The sequence below is a fragment of the Phasianus colchicus genome, chromosome 16, assembly GCF_987193195.1.
Source record: "Phasianus colchicus chromosome 16, bPhaCol1.hap1.1, whole genome shotgun sequence".
Classification (NCBI taxonomy): domain Eukaryota; kingdom Metazoa; phylum Chordata; class Aves; order Galliformes; family Phasianidae; genus Phasianus; species Phasianus colchicus.
In genome coordinates, this window is record NC_143451.1 from 12,039,423 (window position 1) to 12,058,819 (window position 19,397).

A 19,397-nucleotide genomic window follows, 5' to 3' on the forward strand; every position below is an offset into this window, starting at 1 on the left:
TCCCCCCCCCCCCCGATTCTTTGATCCCATGTCGTGGGGGGGGGGAGGGGGGTTATGGGGGTTGGCAGTGCCACAAGAGCTGAGCCGGTCTGGGAAAAGTTGGGTGTCGTGGCATTGCTTGCAGCACAGGGTGTCCCATGAACACGGGTGGGGAGAAACGCTGTGGGATGTGGGGAGGTGGGGGGAGAGGAAAGGAAGGGAGGAAAAGGTGAGAGAGAAAGAAGGGAAGGGATGAGAAAAGGAATAAAAGAGAGAGGGAAAGAAAAGGAAGAGGGAGGGAGAGAAGGAAGGAAGGAAGGAAGGAAGGAAGGAAGGAAGGAAGGAAGGAAGGAAGGAAGGAAGGAAGGAAGGAAGGAAGGAAGGAAGGAAGGAAGGAAGGAAGGAAGGAAGGAAGGAAGGAAGGAAGGAAGGAAGGAAGGAAGGAAGGAAGGAAGGAAGGAAGGAAGGAAGGAAGGAAGGAAGGAAGGGAGGGAGGGAGGGAGGGAGGGAGGGAGGAAGGGAGGGAGGGAGGAAAAGAGAAAAATGAAAAGAAGGAAGAAAAAAGGAAAGAAAAGGAAAGATGAAGGAAAAAAAAAGAAAAAAAGAAAATAGAGAAATAGAGAAGGAGGGAAAGAAGAAAGAAAGATAGAAGGAATGGAAAGGAGAGGACAGGAAGGAAGCAGGGACAAAGGAGCAGAAGAGGAAGCAAGAAGGGGAGACAGGCAGTGGAGGGGTGATAGTGGTGACAGCCCCAGGTCTGCAGAGCATCACCAGGCTGAGGCAGTGCCTCCACACCACCCGGGCACATCTTCCCCCCAGCACTGCTAATCCAGCCCCAGCTAATCCTCTCACAGGTCACCGGGAGCTCATTGCATTTTGTCCACTGCTCAAATGCGTCTAGAATTAATTTTTAAAAATAAATAAATAAATAAAAAGCAACAAAAATAAATTTATCCGGTGACAAAAGCATGTGGCATGTTGTTGCTTGGGGTGCTCGTATGGGGCTGTGGGGTGAGCTGTGGGGTGATGGAGGGCAGGCAGCCTGGTGTGTCTCCAAATGCTCAGTTCTGTGAAAAAGGAGGAGAGAAAGCCTATGTAGATGTAGGCAGTGTGGTCAGGAGGAGGACGTGGGCTGGGGAGCAGGCTGTCTGAGCCACCTGCTCAGTCCTTGTAGCTTACAGTGTCCATGGGGTGGTTAGTATTAACTGTCAATAGGAATTGTTAATGATAACCATCAGTATTAACAACTCTTAATGTCTGTTTTTCTCTTTTCATGTCTGAGCATCCCCAGCAGCACAGCTGTGCTGAGTTTTACCTCCAGAGCCATCGCTCTGTTTGCTGATACCCCAAAATGTGAACAAGGTGTTTGAAAAATCAGCTTGGGGCATAAAACTGCTCATCTGGACAGCAGCAAGTGGAAGTAAGGGGCTTGGTGTACCAGATGCAGGCATGCATCAACCTTTTACCAGAACCTAGGAAGTATGAGTAGTTTGTTGATTTTCCTGCTGGGCTTCTGCAGTGATCCTCAAGTTTCAGGATGGATTTGGGGAGAATTTATGTAAAAGGAAGTCCAGCAGATCGCTGCTATCCGGGCTGATGCAGCCCGAGGCAGGCGGTGCCTGGCAATGCTCCCTGGTGCTGGCAGTGATGCTGGGCTGGCCGCCCAGCCTGGCCTGTGTGTAATGGAAAGGGTATGCTTGTCCCTGCCTGTCCCCAGGGCTCCTGCTGATTGCAGGGATCGAGCGCATCGATCAGGCCAGCGGGTACAGAACAGAGAATACAGCCATGAGCCGGGCACCTCTGGGCTGGGGGAGTGGGGGTCTCGGAGGGGTTCTGCTGGCAGCAAGGTGTCATCTCCCTTGGCACATCCCACATCGTTAAATAATAGTGTTCATGATGGCAGAGGCAGTTTGGGAGACACCTCTTTGGGATGCTTGGGATGTAGCTTCTTGCAGTTGCTTTTGTAGCATGATGTGCTCCCTGTTGCCACTGCAGACATGCTAAGGGATAGCAGGATATGTTTGTCTTCCCACACCATGGGACAAGTGCAAGTCCCTAATCCTGCAGCTGGGCCATCCAGATGGGATCAAACTAGCTCCTTGTCCCCTAGCACCACTTCTCCCTTCATTAGACTTGGACATTAAAGCCTATCTGTTACCATAGATGGTTCCATGTCCCAGTGGACACATTGGGAAAATTGCTTGCCAGGACATCTGCCCAGAGTGAGTGCCTTTCCGGGGCCATCTCCAACCAGCTGCACATTGGCTGTGTCCTCTCCCACCCCCGGGCCAGGGAATGGAGGATATATCCACATCTCTCTGTGTTTTCCCTCGACCCTAGAAGAGCTGGTGCTCAGGAGGTCGGGTGACTGCTGCTGTGATGTGCTGGGCAGCAGTCCATCTGGCATGGGTGATGTGAACTGATGGGGCTGCTTTCAAGCGTACCTTTATTAATATCTCCGAGGAAGGAGAGCAGCTTGGCCTCTCTGCTCTCCTCTCCAGCAACCTGACCCTGCTCTGACAGCAGAACTCACAAGGAATGTGAAGGGGAACAGCATTAAGAGAATCCAGCGCAGTCCAAGTTTTCTCATTTGCTGGTGTTGTTGTGGTTCTCAGAAATGCTATGTCTCCCAGCAAGGTTTGCTGTACAAAAGAACAAAATTTAATTCCTTCTTCGCATGTAATTCTGGGGAGCAGCCTTACCACAGAAGCAAGGGAAAGGCAGTGAGGGAGGTCTCCACCCAGCATGCAGCCACCACTTGGTGGACCCCATTTTTGCCACGAGAGCTAATGGCCCTGTCTTTGTTTTCTCATTGCAGAGCCTCTCACGGGAAACTTGTGGTGACGTGGCTGCCAAGACGTGGAAGCGTGGGACTTCTCTTCCACTGCACCAGAATTTGGGGGGTGGGCAGGGGTGGGCCAGGGGGACACCAGGAGTCACAAGACCCTTCCCCTTCACTGTGGGCTTGGCTCAGGGATGACTGCAGGCAGGGTCAACCCTTACAGCATAGTGTCCTCCGAGGAAGACGGACTGAGGTTGACCACCATGCCAGGGATTAACGGCTTTGGCAATGGGAAAATCCACACCAGGAGGAAATGCAGGAACAGGTTTGTAAAGAAGAACGGTCAGTGCAACGTGGAGTTCACGAACATGGATGACAAGCCACAGAGGTACATTGCAGACATGTTCACCACGTGTGTTGACATCCGTTGGAGGTATATGCTCTTGCTCTTCTCCCTGGCATTTCTGGTATCCTGGTTATTATTTGGGCTGATTTTCTGGCTAATTGCACTCATTCACGGAGATCTAGAAAACCCAGGTGGAGATGATACCTTCAAGCCTTGCGTTCTGCAGGTCAATGGCTTTGTGGCTGCTTTTCTGTTCTCCATCGAGACCCAAACGACTATTGGTTATGGCTTCCGCTGTGTGACAGAGGAGTGCCCGCTCGCAGTCTTCATGGTGGTGGTTCAGTCCATCGTGGGGTGTATAATCGACTCTTTCATGATTGGTGCAATAATGGCAAAGATGGCCAGGCCCAAAAAAAGGGCCCAGACGTTACTTTTCAGCCATAATGCAGTTGTGGCAATGAGAGATGGGAAACTCTGCCTGATGTGGAGAGTCGGGAATCTCCGGAAAAGCCACATAGTAGAAGCCCACGTACGAGCTCAATTAATTAAGCCCAGAATCACAGAAGAAGGGGAGTACATCCCACTCGACCAAATAGACATCGACGTGGGGTTTGATAAAGGTTTGGACCGTATCTTCTTGGTGTCCCCCATTACCATTCTCCACGAGATCAACGAAGACAGCCCGCTGTTCGGGATCAGCCGCCAGGACTTGGAGACGGACGACTTTGAGATTGTGGTCATCCTTGAAGGCATGGTAGAAGCCACTGCGATGACAACACAAGCTCGGAGCTCCTACCTGGCCAGCGAGATCCTGTGGGGCCACCGCTTCGAGCCTGTCTTGTTTGAGGAGAAAAACCAATACAAAGTAGACTATTCCCACTTCCACAAAACATACGAGGTCCCGTCCACGCCCCGCTGCAGCGCCAAGGACTTGGTGGAGAACAAATTCCTGCTGCCCAGCACCAACTCCTTCTGCTACGAGAACGAGCTGGCCTTCATGAGCCGCGATGAGGATGAGGAGGATGATGACAGCAGGGGTTTGGACGACCTGAGCCCAGACAACAGGCATGAGTTTGACCGGCTTCAAGCAACGATAGCATTGGATCAGAGGTCATACCGGAGGGAGTCAGAAATATGACTCTTGGTCCTCTCATTGACTTTTCCGAGGGTATTTTTTTTCCTCTTCTAATCTCTTCCCCTACAACCCGCTCAAATTATGCAGAACAATGCAAGTGCCATAGGAATGCTTGAGAAATTAGTCTTGTTCCTAGTTTTCAGTTTCATCGCAATAACCACTGAGCGGTCTGCAGGAGGGGACGGGGCAGGCACAGCGCTCCCCACACCCTGGGAGGACGGGGGGGTCCCGGGGCACGTGTGTCCCGTACTGGCTGTAAGGCTGGGCTCTCCCCATGGGGAAAGCGCGAGCGTCTTCTTGGAGCCGAGATCCAAATAGAGGAAATATCAGGAAACAAACCTTTATCTTTCTTTTTTTCCTTTTTTTTTTTTTTTTTTTTTATATATATATAACTGAGCTGCAACAAAACAAAAAATCGCTCTTTCTGGCAGGCAGTATGATTCAGTTGCACAAGAACAACACTTGAAATACCATGCAACGTTAACGTATTTCTTTTTAATTTGGGGAAAGGGGAAGGGAGGGAGGCGAGAGGGTTTTTAATTTTTTCAACATAACCTTTGGGAGACTGTTTACCAAAATAATAATAACAATAATATTAATATTAGTAATAATAATAATATTAAATCTGAAAGATGATTTGGTATTTTTTAAAAGCGAGCAAGGGAATGAATAAGCTGCAGGGGTCTTTTGAGTGGTGACTTGCTGGGTAGATGCAGGAGCTCAAAGCCAAGGCAGCATCTGATTTTGGGGTGGATTTTTTTTCCACTGGCACTGCTTCATAGGCAGAAAACAGATGTAAGTGGCTGCAGGTCCGTGGCAGTGAAAGCGAGTAGCGTAATTACCAGCAAAGTAGCTAATAAGGAAAAGCCAGACTGCTGTAGAGAGAACCCTTGTAAACACAATAATTAGCCACATTCTGGAAATATTGATCTTCAGGATGGAAATTGGGCCTGGGGCGTCAGCTGTTGAAGTGCTGCGTCTCCAGTGGGGAATTCATAACTTCCACCAGAACTAGGATGAAAAAATGAAAAGCACAAAAGGCAGACTGGAAAGCTCTTGAATTTGGGTATTTTCCCATTCCGTCAACCAGTGTGGTGTTTTCTCCTTCAAAAAACCGTTTGAAATGTGGAGATCAAGGTGAAATGTGTCTTGCTGGGTTGCATCTCATGTAGCCCAGAAGAAGGATGTGAGCACTGTCTGTGCCGCCTCTGCCGGGCTGGGATTTGTGAATTCCCCATTCACTGGAGAGTTCTGTTTGGAGGCGGATTCTTTTCCAAAACCAACAGATGCCAGTCAGGAAACTCACCATGTCCTGCACATCACCCTGTCCCCACGTCCCAACCTTGAGGTGGATTGTGCCTTAGAGATGCAAACTCACACGCGTTCATCCCACGCCCATCCCATCCGTTCCCATTGCTCTGTCCCACCATCTGCTGCCCTTTGGGCTGGTCTTGTTTGCACGCTGGTTTGCCTTTTACTAACATAGAATCATAGGATCATTACAGTTGGAAAAGACCATTACGATCGCCAGTTCCACCCATCCACCACCATGCCACCAAACCTTGTCCCTACTATGCCATGAGGCAAACCGTGCCGTGCATGGGAAGCCTTCTCTCTCTTCGCAAGGAGGGAAGTTGGGAAGATGTAGCTCACTGCTCCCCTCATGCTGGAGCTGAATGTGGCTCCCTGTGCTGCAGGAAGGGCTAGGGTCCTGTACCCGGCTTCAGCCATAAGGGCTTGGGAGAGGGGTCTGCAGCAGTGCTTCAGCTCCGTGGGCTCCTGGCACTTTCCTCTCCCCATCCCACTACAGGCAAGCCATGTCCAGGCCTTATAGCCTAGTCTAAATGCCAGCAGCACAGGTTGGATTTATCCTCAGCCCTCATCCCTATCTCATTTTTGCAAAGAGTGTCCCAAATAGGGCCGTCCCTAAAACTGGGGACACACTGGGACTTGCCATTGGACACCATCCACGACTTTCATCTTTCTGATGAAGTGACACATTGCCATCCCATCGCCGGTCCCTTTGCACCAACGGGGATGGTTTTGCCCCCCGTGTTTTGCCCCACAGCATCCAGGGGGGTGGGCAGGGCAACGGGGAGGGGGCAGAGAGATTTTGTGTGCGCACTACTTATTTATTTTTTTAAAGAAATGCTTTTAAGTGGTTTTAGGTTCTTTTGAATAAATAATAACTCTATTAAAAGGTGCACATCTTGCTGCTGTAGGATTCTCAGAGGGTTAATTTCTTTATAAATATATGTATCTCACAGTAAATATTTGTACAAAAATAAAAAAAAGGGGGGAAAAAAAAAAGAGATATAGAGATGTCTTTAAGTAAATTATTGCTTTTAAAGGAACTTATATGATTGTACAGTGTTACCTGGGAGAGTAGAATAATATATACAGAAGTATTTTTAAACTACTGCGTAGGGAGGTGGGGGGGGGGGGGGTGAGCCCAGAGAGGCCAATTTGGGGCTCTCCTCTGCTCGTGTGGATGCGTCCCCTCCCCAAACCCCACTGTGAGGCTCTAGCACTGGCGAGTTGTTGTACCTGCACGGTACAGTCCTTGTTCTGGACATGGGTGTGCAGGTACATGGTGTACAGATATTATTTTTGTGAGTGCTCAGAGCTCCTGGTTGCTTTATGACCACCACAGAGCACAGTGGAGGCTGCCTCGGTTGGTGGTTTTATTGCGTGCGTTGTGAAAGAGAACTGGGAAAAAAAAGGCAACAAAAAGCCCCAACGTGGCAGGTGCTCCAAGGAGTGGCTGAAATGCTCTCAGGTTCTGGGTTCTGGTGTGGGAGCCCCCAGAAGGGCTGCTCAGAGCTGAGATGGTGCACTCCCCAATCAATCCTTGTTAAGACCACGGAGTACAGCTGGCATTACACTGATCCTTGGAGGATGGGGGAGGTGAGGAAGGCACAGCCCCAGTCACCCTCCTGGCACCCTATGTGCCCATAGCCCCCAGCAGCCCTGGGTCGGTGTGAGCCTTGGGTCCTCATAACCCAATGGAGTGCACTTCTCTGTCCTTAGGGCTGGGACAATCACTGAGTGCTTCACCTCCCGGGATGCGGTGCCTGCTCAACCTTCAAACCTTTTGTAGGAAATGAATCCAGAGCCACCTTTTCTATCTTTAATAAGGCAGAACAGAAACGTTTTATTTTTAAACCCTCCTGCTCTTTTCCTTTCTTTGTGTGCTGACAACCAAAAGAACCCCCCTCCTCCCAACCCCACTCCATTGCCCCATTTCTGTGCTTGAGTGCGTGGCCAGATTCTGCTCTGCCACCCCCCCAATTCAGGGATGCTGCCACAGGGGGTGGGCGCAGGGCTGGGTCCGGACGCCCTCCAGCTGTGCACATCTGTCCCGCTGCCCCCATCCCCAGGGTGGGTACCACCTCAGAAAAGCCCCATCTTTCCTCCTCCACCCCCAAAACATGCACCTCAGGGCTCCCTCAGGCTCTGCCCCATGCAATGTGGGGACCGAGGCTGGCCCCCAGTTTGGCAACTGGGAGTACTGGTTTCCCAGGGGTAAAAGGCAGCATCAGTTTGCTGGGGACACAGTGACGTGCAGTGGTAGCAAAGTGATGGATGCAATGAAAGTCTCTGTACCTTCTCCACCTCCAGAGTTTCTCTGTCTCATTGCACATATATTTGAGATATATGTGACAATGTATATATATATTTGTAAAATGTATTTCAAATGACAAAAAAAAAAAAAAAAGAAAAAAGAAAAAAACTGGCCAATTTTATGTTATTTTAAATATATTATATATATTATATATAAGAGTCTCCAAAAAATATAAATAGAATAGAGAAAATAATATAAATATGTAATAAATGTATTTTGATCTATTTAAAATATCTCGCGTCATGCTGTGTATTTTAAAGACCATGGAGAACTGTGGCTGTAGAGTACTGGAAATGGGATTTGTAGGCTGTCTGTTTTTGTATCCTAAAGTATACGTAGATTTTATATGTGCAGCAAACATTAAGCATGCCTTGGGGCCACTGGGACTGCACTGCCCCAGGAGCTGGTTTGGATAAAAATGGGAGGTTTGTAGGAGTTTCTCAGCAAACATCCCTCTTGCTGCATCTAGGTAGGAGAAAGAAGCCAAATTTGAGTCTCAGTTGTTGCCAAAGGGAGATGATGGCTGGAAATGCACTGGGCTGTGGGCTTACTGGGATGGCAAAGATGCTGAGGTTGGGTGTGATTTGGGGGAATGGGGAAACAGGGCTCTGTGGTGTTAAATCAGCACAGCCAAGCCTTAAAACTGAGCTGTTCCGTGCATCCAGCACTGGATGCTGCCCATGCAACCTGAAATCAGCTGCTGAGACAGCACAGGGAGTGGATAGCAGCAGCTCAGCCGTGTGGGGAGCCTGAAGATGGGAAGCCATGACCAGGCAGAAGGAGCACAGCCATCCGAGGCCGACCCACAAATCTTTCTTAAGCAACCTTGTCTGCCCTTGGGCTGCACGAGGATCTGCTTCCTAAGGGCACTGCCTCCTCCAGGGACACCAAGTGGCTGTTTAAACACCTTTAATGGGGCATCCTGGCTTCAGGAAGGCAGAGTGAATGTGTGGGATGCTCTGCTGGGATCCATGGCAGGTGGGCAGGATGGGCAATATGAAGAAATTGTTAATCCTGATTTCTCCAGCTGGTCACACAGTGTGGGATGGGTGACAATTGACCACCAGCTCCCAGCCACTGCTGCATGGCTGGACAGACCCATTCCTTCCCTCACAGAGAGATTTTTGCTCATAATGTAGAAAAATCACTGCCAGCCACTCACTGCAATCAGCACAGGTAGGGCCGGCGCTGGGCGTGAGGTGGGAGCGCCTCACGTTTAATTTATCAGGGGGAGACTGAGAGGTGACTTGATTACAGCATTTGTCATGGGGAGAAAACATGAGTCCAAGGAGGTAACTTAATCTACCGGGGAAAGGCATAATAACAGCCTCTTCCTGGAAGCTGAAGCCAGACAAATCTGTCTTAGAAACAAGGAGCGATCTTTTAATAATGATTAGCTATTAGAACAAGCCACCAATCTCTGTCTCTTAATGCCTTTAAATCTGGACCAGATGCTTTTCTGGAATCTTTTCTCTCACTGAGGAGCAGAGCAGGAGCGGCTGGGGAAGGTAATAGGAAACCTCCCCAGAACACGGGCTGCAGATTGGCTGCAAATTGCCCCAGGGAGGGCACAGGGAGGCCCTGCAGGGCCCTGCTGGGGATGAGCACCTTGCTTCAGCTTCTGCTCTCGTGCAGCGCTGACTCTTCCTGCAACCGACAAACCCGTCATTTTAGTTGTGGAAGCATTTAATGATTCAGAAGTTGGCAGCTCCCCTAGGGACGGTTTGCTCTGCCTTGGTAGTTCCTCCCTCAGTGGCTGCTGGTGGCAGAAATCCCCAGGGAGCTGAGCTGAGGCTGCCGCCACAGGGAATTATCCCAGGGTGTTTGGTCCTTGCTTTGTTTCTTCTCTGGCAATCCTCACTTGTCAGGGCAGGAGCAGGCAGGGATGTTGGCCATCGTGCAGGGATCTCCAATGGGCTGGGAAGGATGCTGTGCAGCCAAGCAGGAAATTTGGGGCTGGTTCTTAGATGGCAATCTCCACTTCTAATACTCAAGTTGTCTTTAATTGGTAAAAACCCTCTCTTCTCTCACCACTGTACTGCCTTTCTGCCTCTTCCCTTTGAGTTCTGGGCACTTGGGAAATTCTCTATGCTGTGCAGAGTTTTTTGGTCTTTCCATCTGTGCAAGCAGGGGCATTGGTGAGGCTCTGCCAGCTCTGGGTTCACACTGGGATGGGACTGAGGTCAGTGTGCTGCATGCTGAGAAGGGCTGGGAGTGCAAAGCCAGCCCCATGGCCTCTTCTCCTAGACAGGGATCTGTTGAATGGGCGCTGTTGTCTGGCAAAAGCATTATTGCAGCTGCTTGGCTCCTTTAAGTCAGGCCAGCACCAGCCACAAACTCTCTGAACCAAATCCTTGAATTCCCTATCGCATCCTTCCCAGCAGTGCTAAGGCACCACATTTTGGAGAGCTTTGCCCTGACCCCACTACTAACACATCTCCTGCACACAGCCTGGATGCATCCTCCCTCCTGGCTGCCTTACAGAGCTCAGCCCCCCCAAACTCCTCTGCATTTGCTCCATCACCCACCCAAACTGCCCCTTCACTGGCGCAGGCAGCCAGGAGCAGCTCGGGTACCACAGGGCGATACCCAGGGATGCTCGCTTGTAACCATAGCAACGGAGCAGCATCTCTGCTCTCCTGCCAACAATTTGCTTTTTCATCCTGCATTAAGGTGGACCCTCTCTGACTCCTTCCTCCAGCACCGAGAGCTCTCCCAGTGAGGGTTTTGCTCTCTGTCTCCTTGCACCACGTTTCTCTCCATCCCACGCTGTTTTATCCCCCTGTATAACAAGGGGGAACTGCCCCCAGCATCCTGCAGGGAGACCAGAAGCACAGCGCCTGGAGTTTCTCCTTAACACACATTTATGAGTGTCAGTGGGACAAAATAAAGCGTTTCCTTACACTTGTTGTTAAAAGGTCGCCGTCAAGGTTAAAATCTTAAATACTATTTTTTTATTATTATTTGTTAAATGGCCTCTTTTAGCAATAGCACACTGGCTTCTTAATACAGCTTGAATGTAATTACCACCCATTAAGTACTTTGTTCACCTTTCACATTTCTCCCCGCTCGGGGAAGGCAAACACATGAGTCAGCGTCCCTTTTTCTGTCGGTTTTAGGCAGTTTCTGTGTGACAAGCCATCGTGAATCAGCACAACTCTGCCAAGTTCAGATCACAACCGACTCAGCTCCTGGAGGGACTGAAGGAGAGACCCTCAGCTCAGGGGAAGGAACCCCACATGAGCACATTTGGAGGCAAATCAGGCACGGTGGTGCTGCTTTAAGGGAAGACACATGGAAAGGCTGCAGAAGGGATGGGAAGGGAAGAGGAGCTATGTCCGGAGCCCCTTCCCCAGGCATTTGATGCTTTCCTCTTCTTCCGGCTGGCACATTTATTTTGGCAATACTTCATCAGTGTGTAATGAAGCCCTCCCTTCCTTTGCTGCCTAATGACCCCGTGCAACTTGCTCGGGTCTGTCCCCTTCCAGAGCAGTACCCCTGCATGCTGGGCTGCATCAGCCAAGAGAGGACATTAGGGACAGCATCGGGGTGCCAGCAACGGGGTGACCCCACCACCCCACTCCCTGGGGGCTGCCCCCCACCTGGTGGGCTCGCTGTCCATTTGGGTTCGTGGCTGACTCAGCCCCAGATGGTTGCTGTGAGCTCTTATATAACGGTGTGTTTTGGTGGGGGACGCGGTGAGGAGGTGGGCGCAGGGGCGAGGGAGGGAACAGAGCTAAAGATAAGCCTGGCAATGCTGGCACTGCTTTGCCAGGGGAAAGGCGCTGGGGATCAGCATCCCTCTGCCCCCACCCCAAATCTGCTCCCAGGTACCCACTGCCACCATCGCCTGCTCTGGTGCAGGGTTGCCTCCCTAAAGCCATCCTCAAACATCACAGAAATCATCCCTCTTCCTTAAAATGTTGCATTCTTTTATTTATTTATTATTATTATTATCTTGTATTCCGTTGTTTCCTTACCAGGGAGCACAGGGAAATGGTTTTGACTGCAGGGCTGCACCAAACGGCATAGAACATCCTTCATCCCCACCTCACCCTTCATCCCCACCTTTCCCCTCCCTCACCCTTGGCTGTACTGCTGACCAGCACCGCAGTGCACGACTGTACCAGAAATATGATGTTTATTTCTCTTAAAGGGATGTTTTGAGTGATCTTTGACCTCTGTAGAAGTCTTCCTCTTTTGATCAGTTTACAAATTCAATGTAAATGCAGAGATGACCCTTTGGGTTGTTTGTTTGTTGGTTTTTTTTTCTTTTTGGAGGGGGGGGGGGGGGATTTTATTTAGTGCTCTGGACATTTGCTAAATAAAAACGATTCTAACAGGAAGGACGTGCAGGGTGATGGCTTTTCTCATGCAGGTGCCCGGGGGGCTCGGGCTGTGTGATCAATCCCTGCAGCCCAATGCACCATGCTGGGGCAAGGCCCATCTCCCAGCACTGAGGCTGACCATCACCTAGGGGGTGCTTTTGATTTGGATAAAACTGCCCTTCCCCAATCCCAATGGGGACAGTGCTGTGTTTGTTCCCCAGGGCAGACCCTGAGATGTGTTCCCACTGCGAGAGGGTCCCCTGGAGCAGCTCCCTGCCAGACATTGCCCACTGATCACTCCATCCATCAGCACCTCAGCAATGCTGTGCGGAGGCGACGGCGAGAACAGGAGCTGGGTATCAGCAGGAGGCAGTGCTCAGATGGTGGGGGGAAGTCCACTGCTCCTGATAATTAGGAGAAAGACTAAATAAATCTCATTGTGAAGAAAATGTGGGGGGGGGAGGAAGGAAGCTCAGGGCTGGGCTCCTGCCAGCGATGGGTTTGCAGCACACTCCATCCCATATTGAATAAGAAGAGAGGGGCCTTGTCCCCTGGCTAGGTCATGGTGACCGGGCTGTGGCAATGCTAGTCACAGCAGGGCACTCAGGTTGTGTGTTTGGTGTCTGAGTGCCCCCTCCCATGCTGCCCCCAGCATTGCTCCCCAGGGCAGGTATCTTTCCCGCAGCCCCCAGCACAGATACAGGTTTACACAGAGCAAGAATCTGGGGATTATGCTGCCAGAGTCTGACCAGCCAAAAATTGTTAAAAATCAGAATATCCGTCGCTGAAATCCAGCTTAAGAGTCAAACCAATCATCCATACCATCTGCCTTGCCATTGAAGATAATACTACTTTTATTGTTTCCGTAAGCTGCTAAGCAGCTTTTCAGCAAGAAAAACCCTCTCTGCTGGGACATTGGCTGAGGTGGGATGGCCCCACAGCCTGAGCGGGGCACTGTGCAGTGACATTGGGATGCAGTGTATAGGGGGGAGCTTGGAGTGGTGGTGGGCGATGGGGAACTTCTTGTGCTCGGCTGCTGTCACCTTCCCAGAAAATGGACTGCAACACCAGCTCTCCTCCAAGACGTCCCCAAATGTCTCCGGAGGCTCCGGCAGCCAAGGGTGATGTGTGCCAGCCCTGTAATTGGAGCTGCCCCCACTGCTGCCCACCTGACCTTCTCCCTGAGGTATTCTTAGCCCAAGCACAGACACCAGCTTTCCATCTGCAAGCTGTCCTCAGCTTTGGGCCGGGGTCAGGGAGGAAAGGGAACCTGTGTGTGATCATCCTGCTTCCCAGCGGATGGGCCGTGCTGGAGGCTTCCATTGCTCTGTTCCTGAAACGTATCCATGCCCCACAGAGTGCAGTCTCTCCCATGGACGCAGCTGCTGTGCAGGTTTCCCTCTCCCAAACCCCTCCCCTTTCCTCAGGCCTCCCCTCCTGCAGCCTCTTGGGATGAGGGCTCTATTCCCATCATTGACACAAGCATCATTTATTGTACCCTTAGCTGGCATCCTTCCTGGCGTAGAATTAATGCCCTCTTGGGCCCTGGATTTCAAAACAGGGCACGCATGGTGATGGAAAGGTCCAAGTCACGTTGTTGCCCCCTGTCTGTGTGAAGCGAGACGCGTGCTTGGGTTGAAGACATGTCAGGGGTGACAAATCACTGCTGTCTGTGAGTCTGCTGTGAGTCAGATGGGCTCTGCTCTCCATCCTCCCCAAGGACCCTCCTGGCCCCTTGGCTGCTCTGTGTGCTCCCTGGTCCCACCCCTCCTTACTGCCCAGAGATCGCCCCAGGGACCTGGCTTGCAGCCAGCACTGACTCCTAATTAGAGAAAGCTGCAACTAGTGGCACAGCCATGGAGAAGCCCCAGCCTGTCAGTCTTGGCTGCCCCATGGCATTGCCCCACAAGGTCCCTGACACTTTCCCTAATAAGCCCAGAAAGGTGCAGTGCTTTGAGGGGTGCACACCGTGCTCCCAACCTCACCACTCTGTGCATGTGGGCAGCTCCATTAAATGGCTGCAGGATTTCATCCAGAAGAGCAGCAGAGCAATTTTCTATATGGAAGGGCTGAAAGGTGGTATCTGCAATTTCCCATGTGTGTGTTTGTGTACTTTCCTTGTGCAGAGATGTGACACTTGTGCTGACAGAGCAGAGGACGGTGCTTTGCGCCCGCGTCCCTTCTGCTGTGTTTCCAATCCTACAGAAGAACAGAGGCCCTTTGATCTCAGCTTCACAGACATCCAAGCAGCTGAAAGGCACCACTAGGGTCAGTCCCTTGGCACTGTGTTAGGCTCAATGTAAGCGTTGCCAGAGGGGTCCACAGATTTCCATATGCCACAAGCCATAACGCAGCCCCCGGAGCCATGGTGTCAATGTACATCATCTGCTGTGTGCATGACAGCATGCCACACAACCACGCAGAGCAGCAGGGAGGGCAGGACGTGCACTGTGTTCCTGCTAGACATGGGAACTCGGTGCTGCTGGGCCAGCATCACTCCCTGCTCCCACCTTCATCCCCCAGCTCTTACTGCAGGGTGTGTGGCTCCCTCTGACCTATGTCACACTGCAGGGCTCAGGGCCACCCAGCCCCACGCATGGCCCTGGGGTCCTCACACCTCAATGCAGATCTGCTTCCTTGGGAGCTTCCTCTGCATGCTCCCTGGGCTTTGATTAACTGCAGGCTCCGCTCTCTCTGCAGCCCCCTGGGAAATGAATGCCTCCGGTGATGCGCATCATTTCCAGCTGCTGGAGGAAGCAGAGGGTGAACCTGCTGGTGGTGGCCACACTCGTTGCTGAGGCTGGACAAGGCTGGGAAGGGTTCTGGATGCAAGGTGCACCTGTGATGCTAAGGATACTGGATCCAGTGTGGTGTCTGTGAGTTTCCCCAATACTCCCAGGGACTCTAAACATTTACTACCATGTCTGAGCTTGCTGAGATTTGGCTGCTATGATAAAAGAGCTTGCTCAGGATTATCTCAACCAGGAGGCTGATGGTTCCTCGGTGACAGCATGGGGAACTGGGAGCAAACTGGCATCAAACACATCCCAGTATGGAAGCCACATTGGAAGGAGGCAACCTCAGTGATGGATTCTGGTCATTGGGAAGTTCTTTGCTTGTCACCTCCCTTAACACCCATGATTCTATTTCACCATAAACTAGTTGCTAGGTCCTAATTCCAGTGTCAAGGCAACACCACAGGTTTTGACCCCCAAGACACACACAAGCACAGGGGGATGGGAGGATCTCATGAGCATGAGCTGAGCGGAGAGGAGCAAACCCAGGCAGCAGAGCACGATGCCCGGCCGCCAGCCAGCCTGCTTGCTGCTCCATGAAAGTGCACACACGGCACCAGGACAAGCAGTGCCAAGCACTCCTCGGGCACCGTCACCTGATCTCTGCATCCCTCTCCAAGCCTGGACAAAAATAAATCCGGCCGTGCTTCCGTGGAGCCACATTGGCAAGGTGTGGGCTGAGCCCATTGTCCCAGCAGTAGTGCTGGTTCCCAGCGAGCGATGGAGCAGTAATGCAGATATCCTCCTTGCCAGTCTCCTGCTGCAGAAAGTTCATGGCTCAGCCTCTGGCCGGAGGTGTTCCTGCCCCACAGCCCTCGGCCAAGCAGAAAACAAAATGTTTTTTCCCCCCGTGTGCATTATCTTGTTGATGGAAGGTTCCTTCCTCGTGGACGAGGCTGAAGTTTCCACATGGGTTGTTTTTTTCACTGCAAGTTTTTGATTAAGTAGAAGGGAGAAAATGTCTTCACCTTCGATCTGGAAACAAAAGGCCCAAATCCCAACTCCTGGTTCTGGCTGGGCACGATGCCCCTCCCTGCTGTGCAGCATCCTCTTGCTTTGTAAAACTGGCATCTCCTTGCAGCCACCACATTGTTACCAAGCACACAAACAAATGCCCATGGAAGGTCATGCTGTGGCCAGCCAAACTTACTGCAGTTGCAACTTATGGTGACACTTGGTGCCAAGGATACAAAGCAATGAGGTGGTGGTGGCTTAGGCAAGGACAACAAAGAGTCCCATTGCAATGAAGAAGACTGACAATTTGGGATCTTTTCATTCATCAGCTGAAACATTCCTGCAGCAGGGAGATGCTGCACACTGGGCTGCCACATTCCCTTCTCCACCTGCAGCCCCCCAGGCACGGAGCCCAGCTGAGCCCAACCCATTCCCACCTCCTTTGTGAAGTTCTGCTGCCTCCCACCAGCAGAACTTGGGATGTTGGCTTCAACTGTACCTCTGGTGCTCCAGGAGGCCAAGTGGCTTCCAGAATAGATGGAGACATCAAAGTCCCATGCAAACACTCTCCCTCCAAACAGCGCAGTGTGCTCACCGCATGGTATGGCAATAAAGCAGGAGATACAGATCTGAGCAGAAAACAAAGAGAGGAGGCTGCAGGAACATAGTCATGGAAAAGACAGGAGCCCAGCCCCTTGGCATCACTTCCCTACTGCTGCCCTTGCTCTTGAGCATGCCTCCAGCTCCAAGTGGCTCAGCTCTACAAAATGCCCCTCTCTAGGTGCTCACTGAGCCCATCCTGGTCACATGGATGAGGATTTGAACTTTGGAATATCCATCATAGAGTCTCATGACTCCCATTGCAGCACACTAGGAAACCAGAAGGCGGCAGGGAAAGCAGCTCCCCTCATCCCACTGTGGTCATGGGACAAAAATCCTACCCAACCCAAGGAGCTGGCTTTGATCCCTCTCCCCCAAGCCTGAATCCCCTCACCCTTCCCCAGGCCATACCTGGTTCTTCTGAAGGCGTCATGACTTCACTGCCTATTTATATCCAGCCCACTGCTAAGGAAAAGCAGAGTTGACACACACTGGGTTTAGTAGAGAAAAAAAAATATATTAAAAAAAGCCCCCAAAATAAAATTTAAAAAAAAAAAAAAAAAAAAAAGCATTTTTCTTATTGTGTGGGAAAAGATCCACGGGTTGGGTTTTCTTTTTCTTCCCCCTTTCTCTTGGAGATCTCCCAAAGCAAACAAGTGCGGTTAACTGGAAAATAGGATGATTCACCAGTCCCCTGGGCAGATGGTACCCGGGTCTTCTATTCTCCAGCTCCTGGCAAGGGAAAATGCCCCCTATAAAACTTAAAATAGACAATCCTATATTCATCACGGGATCTGTTTTGCAAAGCCAGCATGTCTTCAGTGACCTCCTGCATGCACCCACACTGCGTGGTGCTCAGTTCCAGTTTGGGGCACACAGGGACCAACTGGGGACAGGAGATTCCACAGGCTGCCCAGAGGTGCCCAAAGCCGGGCAATGCACAGGGTCACAACCCCAAATAAAGAGATGGAATAGCTTTGAGCCACCCTGGGATCTGCAGCAAAGCTGCTGCTGTGTGCCGAGGCGTCTCCTCCTCCGAGCATCTGCCGTGCAGTGCCCTTGCTGTGGGGTGGTCGGAGGATGCTGACTCATGGAAACGCCGGTCAGGAGGTCCCTGTGGGTGAGTGAACAGTGGGACCAGAGCAATGAAGCAACGTTTATCTTCCCTGCAGCCTCCAATGTGTGCTACTGGAAGACCATTTGCTTGGCGGTGTGATTCAGATCCCATCTGGACAGTGCAGGGATCAGTTGCCTTTCCCCAAGACAGGAGCGGCCCCCTCCTCCTCCCTCTCACAGGCAATGGGACCGATTGGGTTTATCCATCCTTATTGTATTCCCATTAGACATGTCCAAATGCTGCGCTCTCACTTCAAGGCAGCCTCATCTCAGGGGCATTCTACACCAGTGATGGGCTTTTAGGGATGTTGGGGCCCCAGAAGCACTTCACATGGGGATGAGTTGCCCATCTTCTGTGCCAGAGCCCTTACAAAGCAGGATTTGTGATGATGGCAGTGGGATGGTGATGGGAGGCAGAAAGGCTTAGGAGAGCTGTGTTCAGACTCTGCCTTTTCCTATCCGGGCATCAGGACACCACAGGAACCCACAGCACAGCCAAGAGGCCAAATTCCCAGCCCTTGAAAAATTTCCCCTTGGAAGCTTTTTGGCTGTTTGAGGCCCAGGCTATTTCTGGCCACGCTCAGCAGGAGTGTTTTTCTCTTCCTTGGTAGCGAGACAGGGACGAGAAACACAGAGCTCAGCTCTGCCTCCTGGGGACAGCCCTGCTGCCCTGGCTGTGCCACCCCAGCTCTCCTGGCCATGGTCCTCCTTCTTAGAGGACCCTTAGCACGAGGGAAGAAGGATTTTTAAGCAAGCTAGAGATTATAAGGCTCAAAACAAGTGGCAGAGGATAGCAGTATCACCTCATCCACATTGCCACAGCTGCTCAGGGCAGACCAGAGTGGAGAATATAGTGGGAAAAAAAGAGGAGGAAAAAAAAAAACCCAACAACCTCCCAGGTTTGGCAGAGATGTGGGCATCCTGAAGGCAGCTGGAGTTCATCTCTGTGGGATGGGGGTGAGGAATGCTGCTCCTCTGACCCCTCTGCTCCCAGCGAAGGGCTAAGAAATGCTGGCTGTACAGCAGGTTCTGATTCTGCACAGATATTCTGCAGAGGCAGAACTGGGCCAGGAGGGTTAACCCTCTGCCCCCAGTCTACCCACTGGAGAGATCCCTGGCACCTGGAGCAGGGTGGGTGGTGTCTGTCCCCTGGAAAGGGATGGGATGTCCACTGTGAGCTGCTGCGTGGGAAGCTGCCAGAGCTGCAAGCACCCAGGGCTGGGACTGCCAGGATCCATGCTGGTCACAGACTTGCTGTGGCCTGGCTGTAGATCAGAGTACAGATCCCAAAGTGCCCTGAAAATTCACTCCAAAGTCAGCCCAGTGACTCCTCGCCCAGCTCCAGCACCCAGCTGAACCACAACAAACCTGGTGGGCATCAGTTAATGGCTTTGTAGAGGTGTCACAGCAAATGGAGGGCCCCTTTGGTCAAGCTGCCAGCTCAGACACTGCTTGAGATCACTGCTGCTGTGACTTCCTTGGAGATAAGGACCATCTTATGTTCCTGTTGTAGCCCTAATGCAAGCCCCGAGCCTGGGAAATATGGGCATGCAGGACCACCCCACCTGACAGCATCACCCCACTCCACCAACCTCCCGCCTCTCCCCTCCATGGAAATTTGCTATTTTTCCCCCAGTAACAAACCCAGGGTCTAACTGGAGCTGCCCTGCAGCACTTCAGCCTCCCAGCATCAATCCATCTCCCAGGCTCAGTGTCACGAGTGCATCATGGAAAACA

At 51.5% G+C, this 19,397-nt stretch overlaps 1 protein-coding gene across 6 annotated transcripts in view; it reads left to right on the forward strand.

Moving 5' to 3' along the window:
* LOC116237468 (ATP-sensitive inward rectifier potassium channel 12) overlaps positions 1-12,062 on the forward strand; it is a 31,384-nt gene extending 19,322 nt beyond the window's left edge. For 5 of the 6 annotated variants that reach the window (XM_031606651.2, XM_090151278.1, XM_090151275.1 and 2 more), the window contains one exon: positions 2,798-4,601. In XM_031606651.2, the coding sequence (XP_031462511.1) occupies positions 2,956-4,245 (1,290 nt within the window). In that variant the 5' untranslated portion in view covers positions 2,798-2,955 and the 3' untranslated portion in view covers positions 4,246-4,601. Of the gene's footprint in view, positions 1-2,797; positions 4,602-10,986 lie in introns of those variants that run through there. The other variant, XM_090151276.1, reaches the window with a different exon arrangement.
* The last annotated feature ends 7,335 nt before the right edge of the window (positions 12,063-19,397 follow it).